General features: G+C 43.4%; 1 protein-coding gene across 3 annotated transcripts; it reads left to right on the forward strand.

Moving 5' to 3' along the window:
- Nucleotides 1-97: 97 nt before the first annotated feature.
- sirt4 (sirtuin 4) lies at nt 98-20,920 on the forward strand. Of its 3 annotated transcripts, none has more exons than XM_072587151.1 (4): nt 98-197; nt 7,595-8,389; nt 11,483-11,608; nt 12,760-20,920. In XM_072587151.1, exons 2-4 carry the CDS (start codon nt 7,595-7,597, stop codon nt 12,808-12,810), a joined length of 972 nt encoding a protein of 323 aa, XP_072443252.1. In that variant the 5' UTR covers nt 98-197; the 3' UTR covers nt 12,811-20,920. The 3 variants fall into 3 exon arrangements, with proteins under 3 accessions (XP_072443252.1, XP_072443253.1, XP_072443254.1); XM_072587152.1 differs by lacking the exon at nt 98-197 and adding an exon at nt 7,008-7,077; XM_072587153.1 differs by lacking the exon at nt 98-197 and adding an exon at nt 7,186-7,201.
- Nucleotides 20,921-22,855: the final 1,935 nt, after the last annotated feature.

Raw genomic sequence — 22,855 nt, forward strand, 5'->3', positions numbered from 1 at the left:
CTTCCGATTGGTCAGCGCCACATCACGTGCCTCACGCGATGCGTCGAGCCAACCAATAGTAGCAGAGCATTGTCACCCGCGAGGCACGATGGGATCTGTAGTGTTTCCATGGCAGCAGCGAGACCGGCTCAACCCACAGGGATCATCAATGACGGCGGACGGGAGACATCCTTCACTCGGTCCCCGTAACTGAAAAGGTACACAAACAAAACATTACGGGTCCTCCGCATCTCAAAAAGAATGTTAATGAAAGTATTGAAGATATTCTAGTTTGGCTGCACGCGTGGAGGGACAAAACGTTAACATTACATCTCTACAATAATAACTTAGATGGTCTTTCATTCGAGCTGGAAACAGTTACAGTTTAAAACAAAAGAGAAGTTCTGTGATGTGGTGGAAGACAGAAGTAATTAAAAATCAAAAGGAACAGCGGTGGGAGGCGGGGGATGCTGGAACAGGTGTGAATGGTAATTGAATGCCAATAGTTTGTGGGGGCAGGGGTTAATGATCTGGAATTGGTGATATGATGGAGACTGGAGGTTTGGAAGGTGACGAAGAGAACCCAACATGATTCAGGAATGACAGACAACAAAGTAGAATGGAGTAGGAAGTCAAGGGTCATGGTGCAGGGGAAAAGAGAAGATAACTAAAAATTTTCTCTTGTGCCATTTCTTAGAGTTTAATTCTCCCATCAAATACACTTTCTCTTTCCTTTATTAATTTATAATTATGGATCCTCCTGAAAACAGCTTCACTGCCTCATCATAAACAGCACTTAGTATAACACCTGTGCTTTACCTCCTTCCTTCCCACTCATCAAGCAATTTACTTGTACTTCCAATTTTCTGTTAAGGGTTCTTGTAGAATAGTGGTAGTATCCCTCTGAGCCAGAAGACCCAGATTGAAGTCCCACCTGTGTGTAATAACATAATTGAATAGATTGACTAGAAAATATCCCAATTTACAGTTAAGATTCTTGTTGCGCAGTGGTATCTCTGTGTCAGGAGACCTGGCTTTAAATCCCACATGCTCTAGAGGTTTGTAATACCATATCTGAACTAGGTGATTTGGAAAAATACTACAATTTACTGTTTTATCTCCTGATGATACAGCTTCCTTTACAATAGGAAGACCAGACAGATTGAGGTAACAGTAGGTAACAGTACCAACAGTAGTGTTGCTCCAATATTACAGTAACTTTAATTGTCATCTTGTAGTTGTAAGGAGCATAGTTTGTGGGGAACTGCAGCAGATAGGACATCAGCTGATGGAGATGAAGGCCAAGTGATTTCTGTCTGACAACTATTTGAATTTGATTCAAAGTGTAAATTTGGTGCAAAATTGAGAAGAAGTGCCTTAATTTGGGTTACTACAAGAAGTAAACATTCCAGAACAAGCAGTGATTGGGAAATGAGGTATAGACTGAGAGGTGTACCTGTAGTGAGACCAATGCCGGAGTGTGTCATGAACAAACTGGAATATGAATGCGAGGAAAGAAGCTGATTGGTGAGTAGAATTTGTGATTATATGATTAGGGACAGGAGGGTGTGATTGCTAATTAGACTGGTATGAGGACCCAAGGGGTTAAAATTGAGGAACCTCTGCTCCTGCAATTGTCTAACAGTTAGAAGCTTCCTGCAAACAAGACTGGGGACTGTAGAGAACATGAGCAAACTCACCATGGCAATTTGGTAATGGGAAAAAGTGAGGGCTGCAGATGCTGGAGATCAGAGTCAAAAAGTGTGGCATTGCAAAAGCACAGCCAGTCAGGCAGTATCTGAGGAGCAGGAGAGTCAACATTTCGAGCATAAGTTCTTCATCAGGAATGAAGCGCTTTGGCTTGAAACGTTGACTCTTCCTTGGATGCTGCCGACGTGGCTATGCTTTTTCAGTACCACACTTTTTGACTCTGAACTTAGTACAGGGAGCCATTCCAGGAAAAAGGAAAGGAAATAGGAATGTGGTTGTTATAAGTTACAGTATAATTAGGAGGGTAGATACTGTTATGTGCAACTATGAATAGGAGTCCTGAAGGCTGTGTTGCCTGCCTTGTACCAGGGATAAGGATATCTCAGGGCAGAAGAACACTTTGGGAGGGGAGGGATCCAGTAGTTATTGTCCATGTTAGTACCAATCATATTGGTGAGACTAGAATAGAGGTTTTGCTCAATTCAAGGAGCTAAGTTCAAAAGCAGGATCTCCAAAGTAGTAATCTCTGGATTATTACCTGAGCCACAAGCAAACTAGCATAGGGTGAATAAAGTCAAGGAGTTAAACATGTGGGTGAAATGCCATCAGTTTTGGGAATGAAGGGAGCTGATATGGTAGGATGGGCTTCGCTTGAACTGTGGAGAAAGTGAGGACTGCAGATCAGAGACGAGAGTGTCGTGCTGGAAAAGCACAGCTGGTCAGGCAGCATCTCAGGAGCAGGAAAATTGACGTTTCAGGCATAAGCTCTTCATCAGGAATGAGGCCTGTGGGCCAAGTGGGCTGAGAGATAAATGGGAGGGTGGGGGTGTTGGGGAGAAGGTAGCTGAGAGTGCGATAAGTAGATGAAGGTGAGGGAGAAGATGATGTCGGAGAGGAGGGTGGAGCAGATAGATGGGAAGGAAGATGGACAGGTCAAGAGGGCGGTGCTGAGTTGGAAGGTTGGATCTGGGATGGGGGGGGGGGGCAGAAAATGAGGAGACTGGTGAAATCCACATGAATCCCATATGGTTGGAGGGTCACAAAGCGGCAAGTGAGGCGCTCTTACACCTTCCCCTTATTCCTTTGTCCAAGGCCCCAAAAGAGCCTTCCACATCAGAGATTTACCTGCACTTCCACACATGTCAGTTGCTGTGTCCGTTGTTCCTGATACAGTCCACTGTACACTGGGGAGACAGGACGCCTACTTGCGGAACGCTTCAGAGAACATCTCCAGGACACACGCACAAAACAACCCCACTGCCCCATGGCCGAACACTAACTCCCCCTCCCACTCCCCCAAGGACATACAGGTCCTCAGCCGCCTCCATTGCGAAATCCTTACCACCTGCTGCCTGGAGGAAGAATGCCTCATCTTCCTGCCTTGGGATCAATAACCAGTTTCCCCATTTCCCCTCCCCACCTTATCCAAGATCCAACCTTCTAACTCAGCACCGCCCTCTTGACCTGTCCTACCTGTCCATCTTCCTTCCCAACTATCCTCTCTAACCAAACACCTTCACCCCCACTTTCATCTACCCATTGCTCTCTCAGGTACCTCCCCCAGCCCCACACCCCTCCTATTTATCTCTAAACCCCCTTGGTCCACAAGCCTTGTTACTGATGATGGGCTTATGCCCGAAACGTCGATTCTCCTGTTTCTTGGATACTGCCACTTTACTTGAACTGTGCTGAGTCCAGTATCCTGACAAATCAAATAATTAGGACTGTAGAGAGGCCTTTAAACCAACTAATAAGGGTGAGGATTCAGGAGATGGAAAGTGTAGAATGACACAGTAAGAGGATATGGCAGAATTCAGGGCAGCTATTTGAATAACGTTTTCTGTAGCTCCTGCATCTAGTCCTAGGGAAGGGTTAATACCTGAAATGTTGACTTCTCCATCTCTTTTTGCTACCTGGCCTGCTGTGTTCTTCCGGCCTCCTATCTGTCCAAATTGAATAACAGAACCCAGAGCAAAACAGGAAGGAATGAAGGATACAAAACAAATATACAGCAATAAATAGGGTCAAAAGAGGAAACAATAGCATAAGACAAAATTAAGGCTCTTTACTTGAATATGTGTATTCATAAAAATGAATTAACCGCATAAATACAGGTTAATAGATGTCATCTTATTGCTGTTACAAAGACATGGTTCCAAGGAGCTTACATCTGGGAAACAAATATTTAATAATATGTCACTTTTGAAAAGGACATACAGAAAGGAAAGGTTGGTGAGGTAGCATTATTGGTAAGGGATGGAATAAATATGATAGCAAAAAATGATCTTGACTCAGAATATGCAGAATCCATATGGCTTGAGGTAATAAATGAAAAATGCAGGAACTCCGCCAGGAGTAGTCTATAGACCCCTAACAGTAGCTATATGGTGGGAAAGTATAAATAAGGAGATAATGAAGGCACGTAACAAAGGTAGTATATTAATAATATGAATTTAATCTTCTTATAGATTGGATTAGACAGATTGGCAGAGAAAACCATGAGGAATAATTTATAGGATATATTTGGGACAGTTAACTAAAACAATATATTGTGGAAACAATCAGCGATCAAGGCTATTTTGGATCTGGTGAAGTGGAATGAGGCAGGCTTAATAAAAATGTCAGAGTAAAAGATTCACTTGGAAACAGTGACCATTACATGGTAGAATTGAGTGTTTTGTTTAAGAGGGAGCAACTTGGGTCAAAAACAATCTTCTAAATAAGGGTAATTCGAAAGGAATGAGAGCAGAGTTGGCCAGAATAGTAGCAAAACAATTGAGGATCAATGGTAGATATTTAAGAAAATAGTATATGGCTCACAACAAAGACCTACTCCAGTGAGTAAGAAGGATTCTAAGGAGGGAATAAACTAATCCTGGTTAATTGGGGAAGTTAACTGTAGCATCAAATTGAAAGGAAAAAGAAAACATACTTGGCAAAGATTAATAGTAAGCCAGAAGATTGGACAAGTTTTAAAGATAAACAAACAAAGAAAATAAGAAGAATATAAACTTTGAGGATGGCAAGAGCTTCTTTAAATATATAAAAAAGGAAGAGAGAAGTCAACTTGAACACAGAATGAGGCTTTGGAAATGATCTTGGAGAAGCAGGAAATGGCAGAGGAGTCAAATAAAAACTGTTAGTCTTCACAGTAGAAGAGAAGAACTGAATGTTATTTAAATGGAGGAAGTACAGAACACAGGAATTTGGCAGTTCACATCCATGAATCTCAAAAAGCCAACATCCATGTTCAGTGGGTAATGGAAAGGCAAATAGGATATTGGCCATTATTTCAGAGAGAAAGGGATGTAAAAGTAGGCAGGCTTTGCTAAAACTGCACAAGGCATCAGTCAGACTTCAGCTGAAATATTGCAAACATTGGACCCCCTTTATCTAAGGTAAGATACATTTGCATTGAAGGCAATCCAGTGAAGGTTTCACTAGGCTGATACCAGATACCAGGAGGGACTGACTTAAGGACAGTAGTTTGAAATATTGAGCTTATTGAAGTATACAAGATTCTGAAAACATCCTCCTTGTCGAATGCAAGTAATGTTTCACCCTTGGGGGGAATGGGGTGGTCTAGGACCAGAGGGCATAATCTCAGAATAAGGGGTTGCACATTTAAGACATGAGGAGAATTTCTTCTGAGGATCATTAAATCTGTGGAATTCTTTACCACACAGTGCAATCATCACCTGACTCAGTACTTTATTCTATTCACTCATTAGAAATCTGACTGCACAGAAGCCCAAATGCATTCTTTTGTGAAGCAAGACTCCACATGCCTGTTCCACTAGCAAAGAAAGTAACCTTCCTGACAAACATATGGCACATATTACAAACTATTGCTAATTCAAGTTTAAGACACCTGACAGGGTAGATTTAGAAAGGTCGTTTCTCCTTGTGGTAAAGTCAAGACCAGAGGGCATAATCTTGGAGTAAGTTGGACAGATGAGGAGGAATTCCATAGAGGTTCTATGAATCTGTAGAATTCTTTACCACAGAGGGCTGTTCATGCTGGGTCTTCAAGTGTATTCAAGGCTGAGATTGACAGACTTTTAATCAGTAAGGGAATCAGTAGCTAAGCAAAAGGCAGGAAAATGAACAAATCAGCTATGATCACACTAAATGACAGAACAGACTCAAAGGCTGACTTCTGCTCCTATGTCTTATGGTCTTCTGTGCCTTACTCCCATCTCAGCCTCCTCCATTGTTCCATTCAAGCTCGATGTATGGCCATGACTGTGCCTCATCCTTCTTGTCCCCCCCCCTTAAATATTTAACAGCCATTTGGAGCCAATATTGAGTTCAACAATTTCAGATTCCCCCCCATCTCTAACCCAATTTCTTTCAGACAACAGCTATTAGCTATCAACTTGCTTATTCCTACTTAAATCTCAATGTCTTCTGACTATTACCAACTCCTTTTCATAGAATCCTTACAGTGTGGAAACAGACTATTTGGTCCAACAAGTCCACAACAACTTTCCAAACAGTAACCTACCAAGACCCATTCTCCTATCCTATTAGGGCTTTTGCCCGAATCGTCGATCTTCCTGCTCCTCCGATGCTGCCTGACCTGCAGTGCTTTTCCAGCACCACTCTAATCTAGACTCTACATTTACCCCTGACTAATGCACCTACCTTACACATCCCTTGACACTGTGGGCCATTTAGCATTGCCAATTCACCTTTTCTACACATTTTTGGATTGTGGGGCGAAACCGGAACACCCGGATGAAACCCACGAGAAGAATGTGTAAACTCCACACTTTTGCTTTGCAGCAGCTCCACAGGAAGCCAGCGTGAACCCAGTGGGTAGAAAGGCTTATTACTGTGGCAAAAATGATTATCCATTTGTCACTTAATCTCTTGTGATTTCCAACCCATCGTAGACCCCCTTTTTTATTCCGAAATTTCACATCTTCCGTATTCATTGAAAACACACCGGCTCGGCGAACGAATCTACAACCCGAGCTACAAATCTTCTCAAGAACTCTAAAAATATCTAACATTTCCAACAGTAATGAAACCTGAAACTGTGTTTGTTTGTCTCTCTTCTCTCCACACTTCCCTTTATTGTCGGAACAAATAACTCTATAAGTGTAAATTGAGCGTTATTCAGGTCCTTCCTGATCAGGAATTCTCGGTTAGGAAGCATCTTTAACACCGGATTGGGTCCGACTGCCCTTCCTCAGCGTTAAGACAGACCTCCCCATTTGCAGCAAATTTATTCAGTGATCGAACCTTACACCTAAATCACGTGATATCAGATCACGTGTGACCAACTTTATGTAATCGGAACCGTTTGACCAATAGCGGCAGCCCATAGCCGCTCGGTAGCATTTGGTTTGTCCTGTCAGCTGTGGAACTCAGCTCGATAAGGTAAGGTTGCAGGACACCGTCTGAACGGTAACTGTCATCTACTCTGAAACTGTCAATTTGGGAAGTAAAAGTCGGCGCTGAATCAAACTTGCTATTTTCATGGTTCCATGATGGTGTTAGAAAGGTACTTTCTCGTTACGTTTATAGTCTACAAGCAAATCTTCACCCTCCCAGACCACGTTAGGTTAAAGGATTGAAATTTGAACTGTGGTAGTAAAAGTGAGCAACCAGAGAGGTATAAAGTGATTTGTGTGGATCCCTACCTGCAGAGAATAGCCTTCCTTCAGGAATAGATACAGTCGGTCTTTGCGCCTGAAGAAGGAGCGGGGTCTCCGAAGACTTGCGGTTTCAAATAAACCTGTTGGACTATAACTAGGTGTCCAGTGATTTTTGACTTTGTCCACCCCAGTCCAATAATGGCTTCTCCACATCATATGTTTTAGTAGGACGTGTTTCTAAATTGTTTTCCTAACGTATGGTTTCTGATTATATTATAGATGATTGTGTTTATTCCTAGATGCAGCTGATGTCTGTATTCGCAGTTGCTGAGAAATGCCTGTTTCTGAAATGGATCTGCAGGAACTACAGTTCAGTCACTGCTTCCAATTTAGCATTTGTTCCTTCAAGCACACCTTTGGATTCAATCGAGTTGAAGGAACTTCAGGAGTTTGTACATCAGTCCAAGAAGCTGTTTGTGCTGACTGGAGCAGGAGTATCAACAGAGTCTGGTATTCCAGATTATCGTTCAGAAGGTGTAGGTCTCTATGCAAGGACAGCAAGGCGCCCCATTCAGCACTCTGAATTTATTCGCAGTGTTAAGGGCAGGCAGAGATACTGGGCACGGAATTATGTCGGTTGGCCACAATTTAGTTCTCATCAGCCAAATGTGGCACATAATGTTTTCAGTCAATGGGAGAAACTGGGGAAGGTTTGCTGGCTGGTGACTCAAAATGTTGATGCTTTACATGCAAAGGCAGGAAGCCAACACATGACTGAGCTTCACGGCTGTTCTCACAGGGTGATCTGTCTTGGGTGTGGAGCTGTAACACCTAGGGGTCATCTTCAAGAAAAATTCAGAGCTCTGAATCCTGGCTGGACTGGAGAAGCACATGGAATAGCTCCAGATGGAGATGTTTTCCTCACTGACGATCAAGTTAAACATTTTATCGTTCCTTCATGTGAGAGTTGTGGTGGTATCCTGAAACCTGATGTCACCTTTTTTGGAGACACCGTGAATAAGGAGAAAGTGAATTTTGTTTATGAGCGGGTGGCTGAATCAGATGCTGTTTTGGTGGCTGGTTCTTCTCTACAGGTAAGAGGATCAATTATTAAAGACTTTACATTAGGGAAGCCCTGGTTTGTCTTGTCTGAATTTCACAGGCTTAAAGAGCTACTTCCTTGTTAACTAAATTCAAAGTAGAACAGTGCAGACTCATTGGGGTCAGTGGTTAGTACTGCCTCACCGTGCCAGGGACCTGGGTATGATTCCCCCCTTTGGGTGACTGTTTGTGTGGAGTTTGTACATTCTCCCAGTGTCTTCGTGGGTTTCCTCTCAGTCCAAAGATGTGCAGATTAGGCAAATTGGCCATGCTAAATTACCCATAGTGTCCAGGAATGTGCAGGCTGGTGGATTATCCATGGGAAATGCAAGGCTACAGGGATAAGGTAGGCTGGGGTGTGATGCTCTTTGGAGGGTCAGTATGGTCTGGATGGGCTGAATGGCCTGCTTCCACACTGCAGGGATTCTATGAACATCTTAATGTTAGTGGGAACAACTTCAGATAATGGAATTTAATGGAAGAATAATAATAACATTTTTGGAGTTGGGTTTCCAATTGTTATATTAGGATAATCAGTTAAAATTGCTAAACTGACAAAGTCATGTGCCCCCTTAATATTTTGTCCTGGTTCAAGATTCATTTTGCCCAAGTTACTCATGGAAAATGTAAATTCAGATTGTTTCTGTCTTTCTGTAACACACAAACTGATGTACGGTCATGACTGCCCAGTTTGTGACATAGACACAAGAAGTAGAAAGAGCAGATGACCATGTGGCCTGAGTTTGCTCTGACATTCAGTACAATCATGGCTTCAGCACTTGCCCATTTCCCCTTATCCCTTGATTCCTTGAAAGATGAAGAATTCATCTATCGAAGCCTTAAATAGTTTGAATGCTACGGGAGTCACAATTCTCTGGGATAAAGAATACCAATGATTCACACTAAGTGAAGTGGCCTCATCTCAGTCTTAATTGATCAGCCCCTGGGTTTGAAAGTATACTCTTATGTTTGCACTCCCCAGCCAGTGGAAACAATCTCTGAAATTTCGACATTTATTTTGTTGAATTTCATTGCATCTTGTACTTGGCTTTCAAAATTTTAGATAGTTCAAACATGTCCTATTGACTCTCATCGTGAAATACATTTGCTGATTTCCCTGTTGCTGTTTATAACTGTCTGGGCACAAATGCACAGTGAATGCTGAGGCTTCATTGCATGTCTCACTGAGATTCCTGCTCCCCTGGGATTATCAAATACTTGTATCCATTCACAGCTTTCTGAAACTGTTTACATAACATGAAATATTTCCATGAATATAAATAGAAACCAAAAATAAACAGTATTCTGTTTTGGAGCATTAACTATTTTCTTAAACTTTGCACACTTAACACCAATGTAATTCTACGGCAGATGATGATAAAAACTAGTTATTTTCTTTAAAATTAACATGACCCCAGAAAACAGCAAAAAACATTGTAATATTCAGTTCACATTACTATAGATCAAGATACAATGAATGATACATCATAAATGTGGAAGTGCTTTTAATGTACTATTCTGTAAAAAAAATTAACACTTCATGTTCTTATGTGGATTTCAACCAAACCCACAACATAGTAATAATTCTCTCTGATCTCTCCTCTCCCAGTAATCAGCCACTCTACCATTCCCACTCTCAGTAATTAGCCTCACTCACTGATTAGCACAGTAATCATCCTACCCACAGTTGCAATTAGCAGCTCTTCTGCCGTCTTCATCCCCGCACCCCCGCAAATATAGTTATCAGCCTCTTTTCCTCAAATATATCGTAATTAGCCCCTTTTCTGTATCCTCTCCCTCATGTACGATAATCAGGCAACCCCCCCCCCCCCCCCCCCCCCCCCCCCCCCCCTTCCTCCTCCCTAATACACAATTAGCAGCTTCTGTCCTCTTTACACAATAATCAGCTCCTGTTTTGCTCAGGCTAAGTACTTTGAGGTTAAACTATTTTGGGCTCAGTGCCTACTCCTTATTGTTTGGTCACAAGCAACCAGTGAGTTGAGAGCTGTCATGCCTCCCTTGGAGAAGGGGGAGTTTATGACCTCACACATAGGAATCCCTACCTTACAACACACGCACACACAGGTGTGCACACAGGCACATACACACACACACACCCAAATCCTGTATCAAAACACAAACCTTACTGTAAAGCTCCACCAATTTGAGAACAATTGCATAAAATGGACACTTGCCTGGAACAGTGTACCCCGCTGGTAATTATGCAGTCTAACCTGTAAGCAAGAAATCTAATTGTAATGCTAAACTGTTATAGATCACTGCTTAAGCCTCAGTTGAATTATTATACCAATTCTGGACACCATATTTTAGGAAGAATGTCAAGGCCTTAAAGTGTTGAAGAGATTTACTACAAGATAAACTAGAATGAGGGACTTACAGATTTAAGGTAATTGGCAGAAGATCCAAGCAGAGATGTGCATATTTTTAAAAACATAGAATTGTTATTATTACTCATGGTTGGTAAGAGTGGTGGAGGTGGCATGGTGGCTTAGTGGTTAGCACTGCTGCCTCACAGCACCAGGATCCCAGGTTCGATTCCAGCCTCAGGTGACTGTCTGTGTGGAGTTTGCACATTCTCCCAGTGTCTGCTTGCGTTTCCTCCGGGTGCTCCGGTTTCCTCCCACTGTCACAAAGATGTGCAGGTCAGGTGAATTGGCCTGGCTAAATTGCTCATTGTGCTAGGTGATTAGTCAGAGAGAAATGGGTCTGGATGGGTTGCTCTTCAGAGGGTCAGTCTGGACTGGTTGGGCCAAAGGGCCTGTTTTCATACTGTAGGGAATCTAATCTAATCAATCTAGGTCAAAAGGGAACAAAACTCGAAACAAACATTTGGGGCGTTGGGAAAGAGCAGCAGAGTGAGACTAATTGTTTAGTTCTTTCAAAAAGGTTGAATGATCTCTTTTGGCACGTTAATATTTTATAATAATGGGTCCAGGAGATAAGAACAGAGATTTGCTTATACTGCTCAATCCCAGCTTTTAGGTTGAACTCATTCACATTTCACATAAATATCTGGATGATTTATAAACTAATATTGCTGATTTATATTTTTTTCTCATAAATAGGTATATTCTGGATATAGGTTCATCATTGCGGCATATGAGATGAAGATACCAATCGCATTACTAAATATTGGGGTTACTAGAGCAGATGCACTGGCCAGTCTGAAAATCAATGCTCGATGTGGAGAGGTGCTGTCCCGTATTCTTCACCTTTGAGAGGCTATTGTTGCAAACTAATAAGTGACACACTAATGGTAACATTTAACAAAATAGTTTTACTATGCAGAATAGATCCATCATTTATCAATAGGAATATGCTCCACAACGTCTCCTGAAGGAACCATTAGGGTTTTTCCATAAAATAAAATTTGGGGCTGATGGAAACGGGTAGAGGGTTCAATAGTATAACAGTCATAAATAAGACTCATCAAAACAAGTTTAATGAGTCTTTCTTTCTTTGACTGTGTATGCTAACAAGCAAGCTCACCTGTAAAGCTCAATATTTAATATTCATATACATCTAATTTGGCATACAAATACAATAATCTGAGGTTCTGGAGTATTCCATACACTTGAAAGACTTACCTCAGGTGAAATATGATAGTTATAGCAAGTTAAAATGCAGCAGGATGAAATCACAGTACACCATGTTTTGGGCAGCACGGTGGCACAGTGGTTAGCACTGCTGCCTCACAGCACCTGGGTTCAATTCCCGCCTCAGGCAACTGTCTGTGTGGAGTTTGCACATTCTCCCCGTGATCTGTGTGGGTTTCCTCCAGGTGCTCCAGTTTCTTCCCACAGTCCAAAAATGTGCAGGTTAGGTGAATTGGCCACACTAAATTGCCAGTAGTGTTAGGTGAAGGGGTCTGGGTGGGTCCCTCTTCAGAGGGTTGGTGTGGACTTGTTGGACCAAAGGGCCTGTTTCCACACTGTAAGTAATCTAATCATGTCCACTTGGTGGAATACATTTACTTACCAGAACAAAACTTCACAAGACTGGCCTCATTAAACACTCCATTTGAACATGACAAATGCTTTTGGACGTAGGTTTGCTCGCTGAGCTACAAGGTTCATTTCCAGACATTGCATTACCTTACTAGGTAACATCTTCAGTGGGTTTCAGGCAAAGCATGCTGAAAATTCCTGCTTTCTATTTATATGTTTGGATTGGTGATGCCATTTCCTATGGTGATGTGATTTCCTGTGGTAAAGTCACTTCCTGTTCCTTTTCTCAAGGGGTGGTAGATGGGGTATAACTTAATGTGTTTTTTGATAGAATTCTGGTTGGAATGCCATGCTTCTAAGAATTCTTGTATGTGTCTGTGTTTGGCTTGTCCTAGGTTGGATGTATTGTCCCAGTCGAAGTGGTGTCCTTCCTCATCCGTATGTGAGGATACCAGTGAGTGTTGGACTTTGGCTCAATCTACCAGCTTACTTTCTTCTATGTGTGAGCCCAGTCCTGCGTGTTCTTTTAAGTGAAGTAATAGGAGAAGATATTCAGTCTCACACTCTTAATTTATTTTAAACAGTAAGTGGACAAAGCATTCAGAGCTCTGAGTCTAAACCTTTTTGTCCCTGACAAACTACCAAGTGTGCCAGTTCAAAAAGTAAGACCTCGTTCTGTCCCTGCCCCAGTCTTTTATACAATAAAAAACGTCATATGAACACTGAGGTAGAATTATCTTCTAATTGGCTGTTGATCTGACTCCATTCCCCACCTCCTTGAATTCCCGGATGTCCGACCCCACGTGACCTTCTTTTGCCCGTGAAACGGAGCATCACGTGACCTCCTCGGCCCGCGAAACGGAGCATCACGTGACCGCCTCGCACTCTTTCGGGGCGCGAAACAGAACGTCACGTGACCGTCCCCTGCGTGGGTTACACAGCGTCTCCATAGGCTTCTGAATGCTGAATACATTCACAGTCGCAGCCAGCCTTCTGTTTTTCAAGTAAGCCATATATTTACAAGTTCCCCCTTTTGGTCTCATAAAAATGAGACCAACCAACCAACCAGTTCTATACATCACATTCGCTCTCCGATGCATAGTCTTCCCCTCTTGCCAAGCAATGGTTTCTGTCTCCATCTGTGACATCTGGTAGGGCGGGGGAGCCTTCCCTTCAATTGCTGTAATAATTACCCTGTTTAACAAAGATCTAATACAGGGAATACAACAACATCCGCACAACACTAACACAATAATCATACCACCGAGGGACATAAACACAGAGGCAATTAATCCTTTCCATTTCCCAAACCATGAGTCAATAATACCTCCTAAAGGGCTGTCAATACCAGAATGTTCATGTATTTCTTCAGACAAGGTTCTTGGTCCTTCCAGGGCTCTAGTTACCGAGCCATCAGGTGTCGTATTATTGGGGATAAACGTACAACATTGGTCCCCAAACATAGAGCACACTCCCCCCTTTTCTGCTAACAACATATCTAAGGCCATTCTATTTTGTACTGTCATCAATAAGGTCGCTGCCAATTGTTCAGAGAGTCCCACCACCGCATCTCTAGTTCTATTAGCTAGCCTAAGTACATTGTAATGTACATAATTAATTCGGTCAACGTTTTTATTCGGTGTAACTGGGAATAAAACAGATTCTCAAATCCTGCTGCTATCTGGTCTGCCAATTTATATTCATCAGGTACACTGCGGGGAACACCTATTGCATCTATGTATGTGGTTGAGCCAGATGTGACATCAAACAAATCCCTGCGAATTCGCGTATACGGATTTATTCCCTGTTGTCGTTCTCCTAAAAGAAATAAGGGTACCCCTAACCTGACCATTGCACAGGTTCCAGACCAATCTGGAGGTAGACTAATATGCAGTGTTCTATCTCCACAGTACCAAAAAAGATCAGCTCTGGTCCACACCATTGTGCTAGCATTCTGCCAGCCGGTTACATTAATTGTATCCTGACACCAGTCAGCAGGCATGTCTCCCAAGATTATATTAGACCTTCGAACAAAACACGTGTAACTGTTGGCCCTTGGTGTAAACACTGGAGGTAACGTGGAATTCATTACAGGTGGGAAAACAGTACATAATGTGGTACAATTTGGAGTGTCCGCCTGCATAGTGAGGGCCATCATGCAGTGAAATCCTATTGGGTCTATATTAGGAAACAGTGGGGCTGGGGTAGTAAATAGGGTTGGCCTTGCTGAAGAACACGTGACGCAATTACTCATATTCATTGAAGTCGCTGTCGCTGTCATCCAGTCCAGCCATAAGTTCTTATCCCCATACCCGGTAGCTAATTTAATAATATCCCTTCTCGTAAGGTTGTTGTGGTCTATTACCACAACTCCTGAACTTGGTTCTACCTCCATACTTGTATTTTCAGTTTGTGGCTGGCTCATAGGAGGGTCCGCTAAGGTTACCTTCAATAATCCCATGGTATCCACTCCAGATTGATCTACACCTATTACAAGATAAAAGCTTCTGTCATCACTCTCACAGTAAATCTGTACCTCTTTTGGACTAAGATTAATATCAAATTTTGTCAGGGTTAACAAAAGTGGATTTTTTTAGCTCTGAAGAATGATCGAGTTGCCCCTTTGTCAGGCTCACATGGTCTCGAATGTTCCATCTATTATCCGAAGGTGACGACCTCTTGGGGGTCCATCGCACCCTAGTCCATGTTAATACATTATCCCACGACAGGCATGGGTCATAGTAAATGGCATAGAAGCAAAGATATACATCATAGTCCCTCCAGCTCCCTGTATCTTGGCCACAATCAATTACTTTGCAAAAATCAAACTGTTATGTTGTACCATGATTTCTATCGTGTCTGATGTGTACCTGGCTCCTCGTCTCCCTTAAACATTTATCCACCTCTTGTCCTGTTGATCTTTTGTTCCTGGAACTTCCTCCCTCGCCTGTGTGTTTGTCCCTCGTGGTTAATATTCCTATTAACAGCGGCATAACACTTATACATAAAACAATAGCAAAGACTCCCAACCCCCACAGCCTAAAGTAATGTGGGCTGCTTACAAAGATAGACATTATATCCTTTACACAACTTTGCTTGGAAATCTTGAGAACCTCTCACCCCTTTTTCCAGAACCTTCTTCCTGCAAACATTAAAAGTTTAAGACCCTTCTACTCTTTTTCTGTTCTTATTTGTTCTAGAGTTCTCGTTGGCGGTTCCGTAGCTGCACACTGGCTCCAATGGTCCCAGCTTTCTCCTTTCCCCTATAATCTGACAGCATGAGATGTTCTTTCCACCACCTTTATAAGGTCCTGTCCACCTTGGCTCCGACCACTTCCGTTTGATGACCATCAGCAGGACCCAGTCTGTGGTAGATGGTATCTGAGTCTGTAGTTCCCCCTTTTCCGATCCAACCTGTTTGGAGAAAGCTGACACCAGAGCTGTTAGTTGGTCATAGCAAGATTTGTACCTTAGAGAGGCTCCTCCTCCCTCCAAGATCTGTATTCTCGCTCCTGGTCCCGGGAACTGCTGCCCTGTTGTTAGCTCATACAGAGTGAACCCTGTAATAGAGTTTACTGAGCTCCTAATGGACATTAAAGCTAAAGGTAGGGCATCCACTCAGCTTGACTTTGTTTGGATACACACTTTTCCTATTTTTTCTTTTATGGACCGATTCATTCTTTCCACTTTTCCCTGTGACTGAGGATGATACACTGTCCCAAACGCATGTTTCAGTCCTAAAGCTGCTTCAGCTTCTTGCAGGTCTTTGTTCTTGAAATGTGTGCCATTATCTGACCTGACTCTCTTTGGAAACCCATGCGTTGGAATGTATTGGTTTATCAAGAATTTGATCACTATCTTTGCGTCTTCCTTTTTCGCAGGTATAGCTTCTGGCCAACCAGTGTATGCATCCACTGCTACCAAAAAGTACCGGTATCCGTTTACTCTCTCTATCATGTCAGTGTAGTCAATCACTATTTCCTGACCTGGCATTCTTGGGAGAGGGAATTTTCCCTCGTGTGGTTTAACTGTTGGTCTCACATTGTATTCTGTACACGTTTTATATTCCCTGATATAATTTTCAATCATTGCTGGCAAGAATGGATGCCAGCAATGTGTCAGATACCTCTGCATCTGTGTTTTTCCACAATGTGTCAACCCATGAGCTTCCTGGAGCATGGAAGCTATCAAACCTGGGGGCAGGACTGGTCTACCATCCGGTGACCTCCAAATCCCTTCTGACTCTGTGGCCCCTCTCTCTCTTCAAACTGTCAGTTCATGAGGAGAGGCTTTCTGCTGCTCTTTGATTAACATATTTGCATCGCAGGCAGGCAGCAGGTCATGCACTGTTTTCTCTGTTTGCATCATTATATACTGTGCTGTATACCCTGCTGCTTTCTTTGCTGCTGAGTCGGCTTCCTGATTGCCCTTCGCTACCACTGTATCTGCTTTATCATGTCCTCTACACTTGACCACCGCCACTTCTGCAGGTTTCATTAGGGCCTCCGCTAATCTTTTCATATCTTTTTCATGTTTAATTGGGGTTTTTGTGCTGTTAAGAATCCTGCCTGATCTATTGACTAAGTTCTACCTGTATAGCCCCTGCCACATATGCAGAGTCAGTATGGATATTTACTCTTTTTCCCTCTAACCATTCTAACGCAGCTATCATTGCCTTAGTTCAGCCAACTGGGCTGATTCTTTGCCTGTCACTTATCCTGTCAACACTTCCTCAAATCCCTCACTTGTCTGTCGCACCACTGCATCGGCTGCTTTAAGCCCTTCAGTTGGATGTCTGTAACAGCAACCATCTGTGAACAGCCCTTCTTCTGGGTCTACTAGTGGAATTGCCTGTAAGTCTGCTCTAACTTTGACGTCTCTCGGTATCCTTTCCTCACACGTGTGGCTCTCCTTCTCCCATGTTGTCAGCTATGTTGATTCCTTCATGTGTAAAAGTTATATGTGGTGCATTCAGGATTTTCTCTAACTGGTTTGCCGCAGCGACGTCATTGTAAAGTTCACATAGGCCACTATACTATGTGTCGTCAGTACCATTAGTGAATGGCCCATGACAAATGTGCTACCTTTTGGAGAATTTTTGCTACCCCTGCTGCATGTCTTGTACGTGGTGGGTGTCTGTCCTCTATTGGGTCAAGGGTAACACTTACATACATCAGCACCTGCCTGCCTACCCCTTTTTTCTGAAAAAGAACATTTATTGTGTGTAATTTGTCAGAAATAGCGAGGGAAAAATGGTTCTTTGTAATCTGGGACCGCCAAATCAGCAGCCCGCGTTCGTGCCTGTTTAAGAGATATGAAACTTTCGTCTGCCTCCGTGGTCCACTGCAAATGGGCCGACAAATTTCTCATGCCTTGCTCATTTACCATGGCCCTGAGAGGGAAAGTGAGCTCCCCATATGATGCAACGAATGGTCTACTGTACCCTGCCAACCCAAGAAATGAGAGCATGTCTCTTACCGTGACTGGTTTGGTATGATGTAGAATGGAGGATCTATGGGACGGAGACACACCTGTTCCCTTAGCAGAAATAATTCTACCCAGAAAAGACACAGTTTGTCTGCAGCATTGCAATTTAACCCGTGAAACTTTGAAACCGACACTATACAGGTGAAACAGCAACGACTTGGTGGCTTCCAAACAAGAAACATGATCGGGTGCTGCCAAAAGAATGTCATCCACATACTGGATCAATACCACCCCCTGTGGGAGCATCAGATCCTTCAGCTGCTGTTTCAGTACCTGATTAAACACCCCCGGCGACAAAATAAACCCTTGAGGGACCCTTGTATAACGTAATTGTTGGCCTCTGTAGGTAAACGAAAAAATGTCCCTCGGATGATCAGCTAGGGGCAAACAGAAGAACGCGTTGGCCAGATCAATGCACGAGAACTACTTATGGTCAGGGGTCAGCACGGACATCGCAGTGTAAGGGTTTGGGACTGGAACTGTTGGAGTAGAGACAACACTATTGATCCATCTAAGATCATGTGCCATCCTATATTTACCTGTATTCTGCTTCTCTACAGGTAAGATAGGAGTGTTCCAGGCTGACTGGGAGGGTTCTAGCACCCCTGCTGCTAACAATCCTTCAATTGTGTCGGCGATGCCGGCTTCAGCCTCTGGTTTGTGTGAATATTGTCTCTGCCAAATCGGAGTGTGGTCAATCAAATCGAATGTGATTGGTGTGACGTGTTTGCAGTGACCAACGTCCATTGAACCTGCTGACCACAAGGTATCTGGTAAAGTGTCAAGCATCGCTGCAGCCTGTGGATGGTCTGTCTTCTCTCTACCATGAAACCTTTCAATCTGCCTATGTTCCAGCAGTACCTTATCAGTTGTCCTGTACATAATTCTATAGGCTTCCTCTGATGGTGAATATTGTAAACCGGGTAACTGAGTCCACACCTAGTCCGTTAGCACCATCAAGCGTTTGGACGTAGGTCCTAGATCCTTGGCCTGATAGTCAGCATGCACGGCCAATGTGACATGAGGTATAGCTTCATCAGACATCTCATACCATTCCAACTGTTCTGCAGTTAATTCAACAACACCCGCCACACCTTCTTTTCCGAGTAGAATGCAACTGGAGGAAATATCCCATTGAGTCCCTTCTAGGTGCTGATAGAATGCATACTGATAAATTTCATTATCATCTCTATCATAATATAAGGTAACATGAAGGGGATCTGCAGGAGGAGCATAGGGGTGCAGCATCTGAACCCAGGGTCGCCATTGGTTGTATAAAGACTGTATGCCATTGTTCTGCCCGTTTTCGGGTTCGAGGAGTCCCCAGTATATATCTGCCCACTGTCCGTCTGCCATTGGTGATGTGTCCGGTGATAGCATCATTTGGGATCCAGAGTGAATCATTGTCATAGAACAGTTGATGGAATAGCCATTTGGAAAGGTCACTACCAGTCCGTCTGGTCCGCACCGAACCGAGACCCCGCATCTCACCAGCAAGTCACGTCCCATTAAATTCACGGGGCATGCAGGTGATAAAATATACTGGTGACGAAAGGTCTGTCCGGCCACTGATGTGATCAGTGGCGATGTCAAAGGCAGATTTTCTGGTTTACCCAAGAACCCTACTAACTGGACGCTGGAGGATGACATATGTAACCGAGGTATATCACAAGTGACGGTAGAAAATCTTGCACCCGTGTCAACCAAAAAAGACAGATTCTTGTCCATTACCCTCATTTGCATATAGGGGTCTGCCAACCCCACATGCCCCTGGGTTCTCGGGCCCTGTCAATCTTCGTACCCCTGCCCTTCCGGCATAGTCTGTGGGTACTGTCCTTGCACCGGGGCTGCAGCTGCATTTGGGACTTGGTAAGGCTGAGCAGCCTGTTGAAAAGGAGGCTGACTTGAGCAGACATACTGTCCTCGGATCAATCCCTGGCCTCCCTGGGGTCCCCACAACATTGGACAATTTCTTCTCCAATGCTTGGATTGGCCACATTCAAAACAGGTGTTGGGTGGCTGACCTCTGAATCCCCTGCGACCCCTTCCTCTACCACGTATTCCTCCTGGAACGCCTATAGGCCCGCTCCCATATTGGGGGTAGGGTGGCATCCAATCAGGTGTTGGGTTTAAACTCGGCGGGTTATTTTGTGGCGACGGCCGCTGAACCATCTGTTTAGTCGTCTTTTGGGAGGCCTTCCTTGTATCATTAGCCTTCCTCCTAGCCTCATCGAGCTGTAACTTCAACAACTGCACTTGAGCTGACTCATTGCTCTGTTTATCTTCATCTTGTTTCGTCCTGTAACGCTTCATGTGGTGCGTCAAGTGTTTCTCCCACTGTTCTGTAGAACAACCTGGGATGTCAGGATTACTCTCCATTGCCTCTTTTACTTCCTTAGGCATCCCTGTGATAACGGCATTCCTAAATAACATGATCTGTAGCTGACCTGACCCTGGATGGTTCCCCGCAGTATCTGTCCACGTGCCCTTACACCTAGCCAAAAAGGCAGACATATCCTCACCCTCCTTCATTGTGAAGGTGAGTGAGTGCATCGCTCCTGGTGGAATCGGGAATCTCTCCCTCATTGCCCTTCCCACACAGGTGGCATGCTGCGCAAATGGGTCTGAATCAGGTAATAAGGTGGTCCCCGCAGACGCTTCAATCTGCTGTATTTCCCACATACTCAATTCCTTACCCAACAATGCTCTCCAGTCACCCATAGCTAACTTGTGGCCTAATGTATATTGGGAAAATTTAGTCATCCAGGGCCCACCTCCCTCCATGGGTGGGGGCATTTTAACCAGGATGCAGTTCATATCAGTATATGTGATAAACATTCCCCAGATAAGAGCCTTTGTAAATCAATGGCATTCGGTGGTGCTGATACTTTATATGTTGTCGTAATGTGTCTCTTTGACGCAGGTTGTAACTTGGTTTAGGTAGGGACTTCAGTGAAGGGCCATGTTCGGTATGCATTGTGAGTGAGCCTTTCAAAGTGACTGGGTAGATATTTGGATCATCGTCTGTCAGGGATTCTTCGTCCTCAATATCTGTACTATTTTTAGATCCCCCCCCCCCCCCCCCCCCCCATCCAATTTCTCTCTATCCCGTTCTTCCCTCAAATCTCTCCGTCTTCTGTCTGAGAACCCATTATCCAATAACTGACCTGAATCATGTAATCTTCCCCTCTTTTCATTCTCAGCACTATACAGTGTTGAATGAGCCTCTGGCTCCTGTACTGCTAAACATCTCCCCTGTTTTGGCTGTTCTTTGTTTCTACTGTGCGTCATTATCACCCTATTTGCCTCCTCTGCTTCCTTAACCCTCTGATCAACTTCTAGTGTTAATTTTTCTACTTTTCTGATACTTTCTTCTACAGCTTCCGCCAGTCTCTGTTTTACTACATAATACTCTCTTGTTCCTACTTCTTGCACATCTAACACCCCTTCTTGAACATACATAAGTGGCATTTGTATTACAGGATATGGGGGCAGTGATTGTACCACAGGCAATTTAGGATATAATGGCGCAGATGGTCCTGCCTTTTCTGTCTCCTTTGTCAATTCTATTGTAGAGGTACCACCTACTCTCTTTTGTAATGTTTCTACCGCCATACAGGCTAACGTCATGTTGTGCAGATGAATCCTCCTCACTTCTTTCTCCTCATCTTCTTTTGTCCACTTTCTTCTAACTAATATTGACCCTTTCTTTCCCTTCATGTGCTCTTCGACTTCTAATTTAGCTTGCTCTTCTGCTTTTCCCAAAAACAGTGATAATTTCTTCCTCTCCTCATCTTTAGGGACTTTGCCCTGTTTCTGTAATTCCTCTCAAATCTTATCATATTTCTCCATCATTGTTTTTTGTTTGTTCTTTGCAAGCCCACTGACTAACTGACTTTTGGCTTTACCCCACTGCTGTTTTACGGGCAACATTAAATCGGAAGAACATCCTCCGTATTCTTCACACTCCTGATCAAACTCCCCTTCCATTTTATGTATTTTTGTTTTAATCCTCCCGTCCAGTAGTCAGTTGGTTTAGATATAAATATAACCGAGCAACCAACCCAATCAGAGACAAATCCGGTGGCTAGTCAGTTTGGATGGAGTACACCCAAACAACTGACCCTTTCAGCGAGATTTGTCAGCAGTTTCGTTGTCACTGTTAGGTTTCCACTACCGACTCTCTCTCACCCAAACACCACCGTCTCTGTCTTCAAAACACTATTGGCATTTATACCACCCTATTTACATTCCCCAATATAATTCTTAAAATTTACAATCAATCATAAACCAAAATTTGTGAGCATTGCTTTTGAGATCCTGCTCAATGGACTTTAAACCTCCTCAGACATGCGTACCTTGTTGCTTTTATGAGGACTCTAGACCCATGGGACTTTAAACCCGAACGTACCAAACTTTGTTGCTTTTACGGGGACTCTAACCCTACGGGACTTTAAACCTGTACGTACTATATCAATACTTTATCCACTTACTATTACTAGGACACTTGCAGTATAATGACAACAATCAGTTTAGTATTTCCAATTGCAGAACTTCGATATAAACAGGCGTCTGCTCACCTTTTTCATGCGGCGCCGCTTGTTGTTGTCATCAGACATCAGTTATCCATTGTTTCTATTTTTCTCTCTTTTCCGTCACTTCTCCGTCTTCATCACATCGGGGTCACCAAATTGTTGGACTTTGGCTCAATCTACCAGCTTACTTTCTTCTATGTGTGAGCCCAGTCCTGCGTGTTCTTTTAAATGAAGCAATAGGAGAAGATATTCAGTCTCACACTCTTAATTTATTTTAAACAGTAAGTGGACAAAGCATTCAGAGCTCTGAGTCTAAACCTTTTTGTCCCTGACAAACTACTAAGTGTGCCAGTTCAAAAAGTAAGACCTCGTTCTGTCCCTGCCCCAGTCTTTTATACCTTAAAAAACGTCATATGAACACTGAGGTAGAATTATCTTCTAATTGGCTGTTGATCTGACTCCATTCCCT

This window comes from Chiloscyllium punctatum, chromosome 17 (genome assembly GCF_047496795.1).
Source record: "Chiloscyllium punctatum isolate Juve2018m chromosome 17, sChiPun1.3, whole genome shotgun sequence".
Taxonomy (NCBI): Eukaryota; Metazoa; Chordata; class Chondrichthyes; order Orectolobiformes; family Hemiscylliidae; genus Chiloscyllium; species Chiloscyllium punctatum.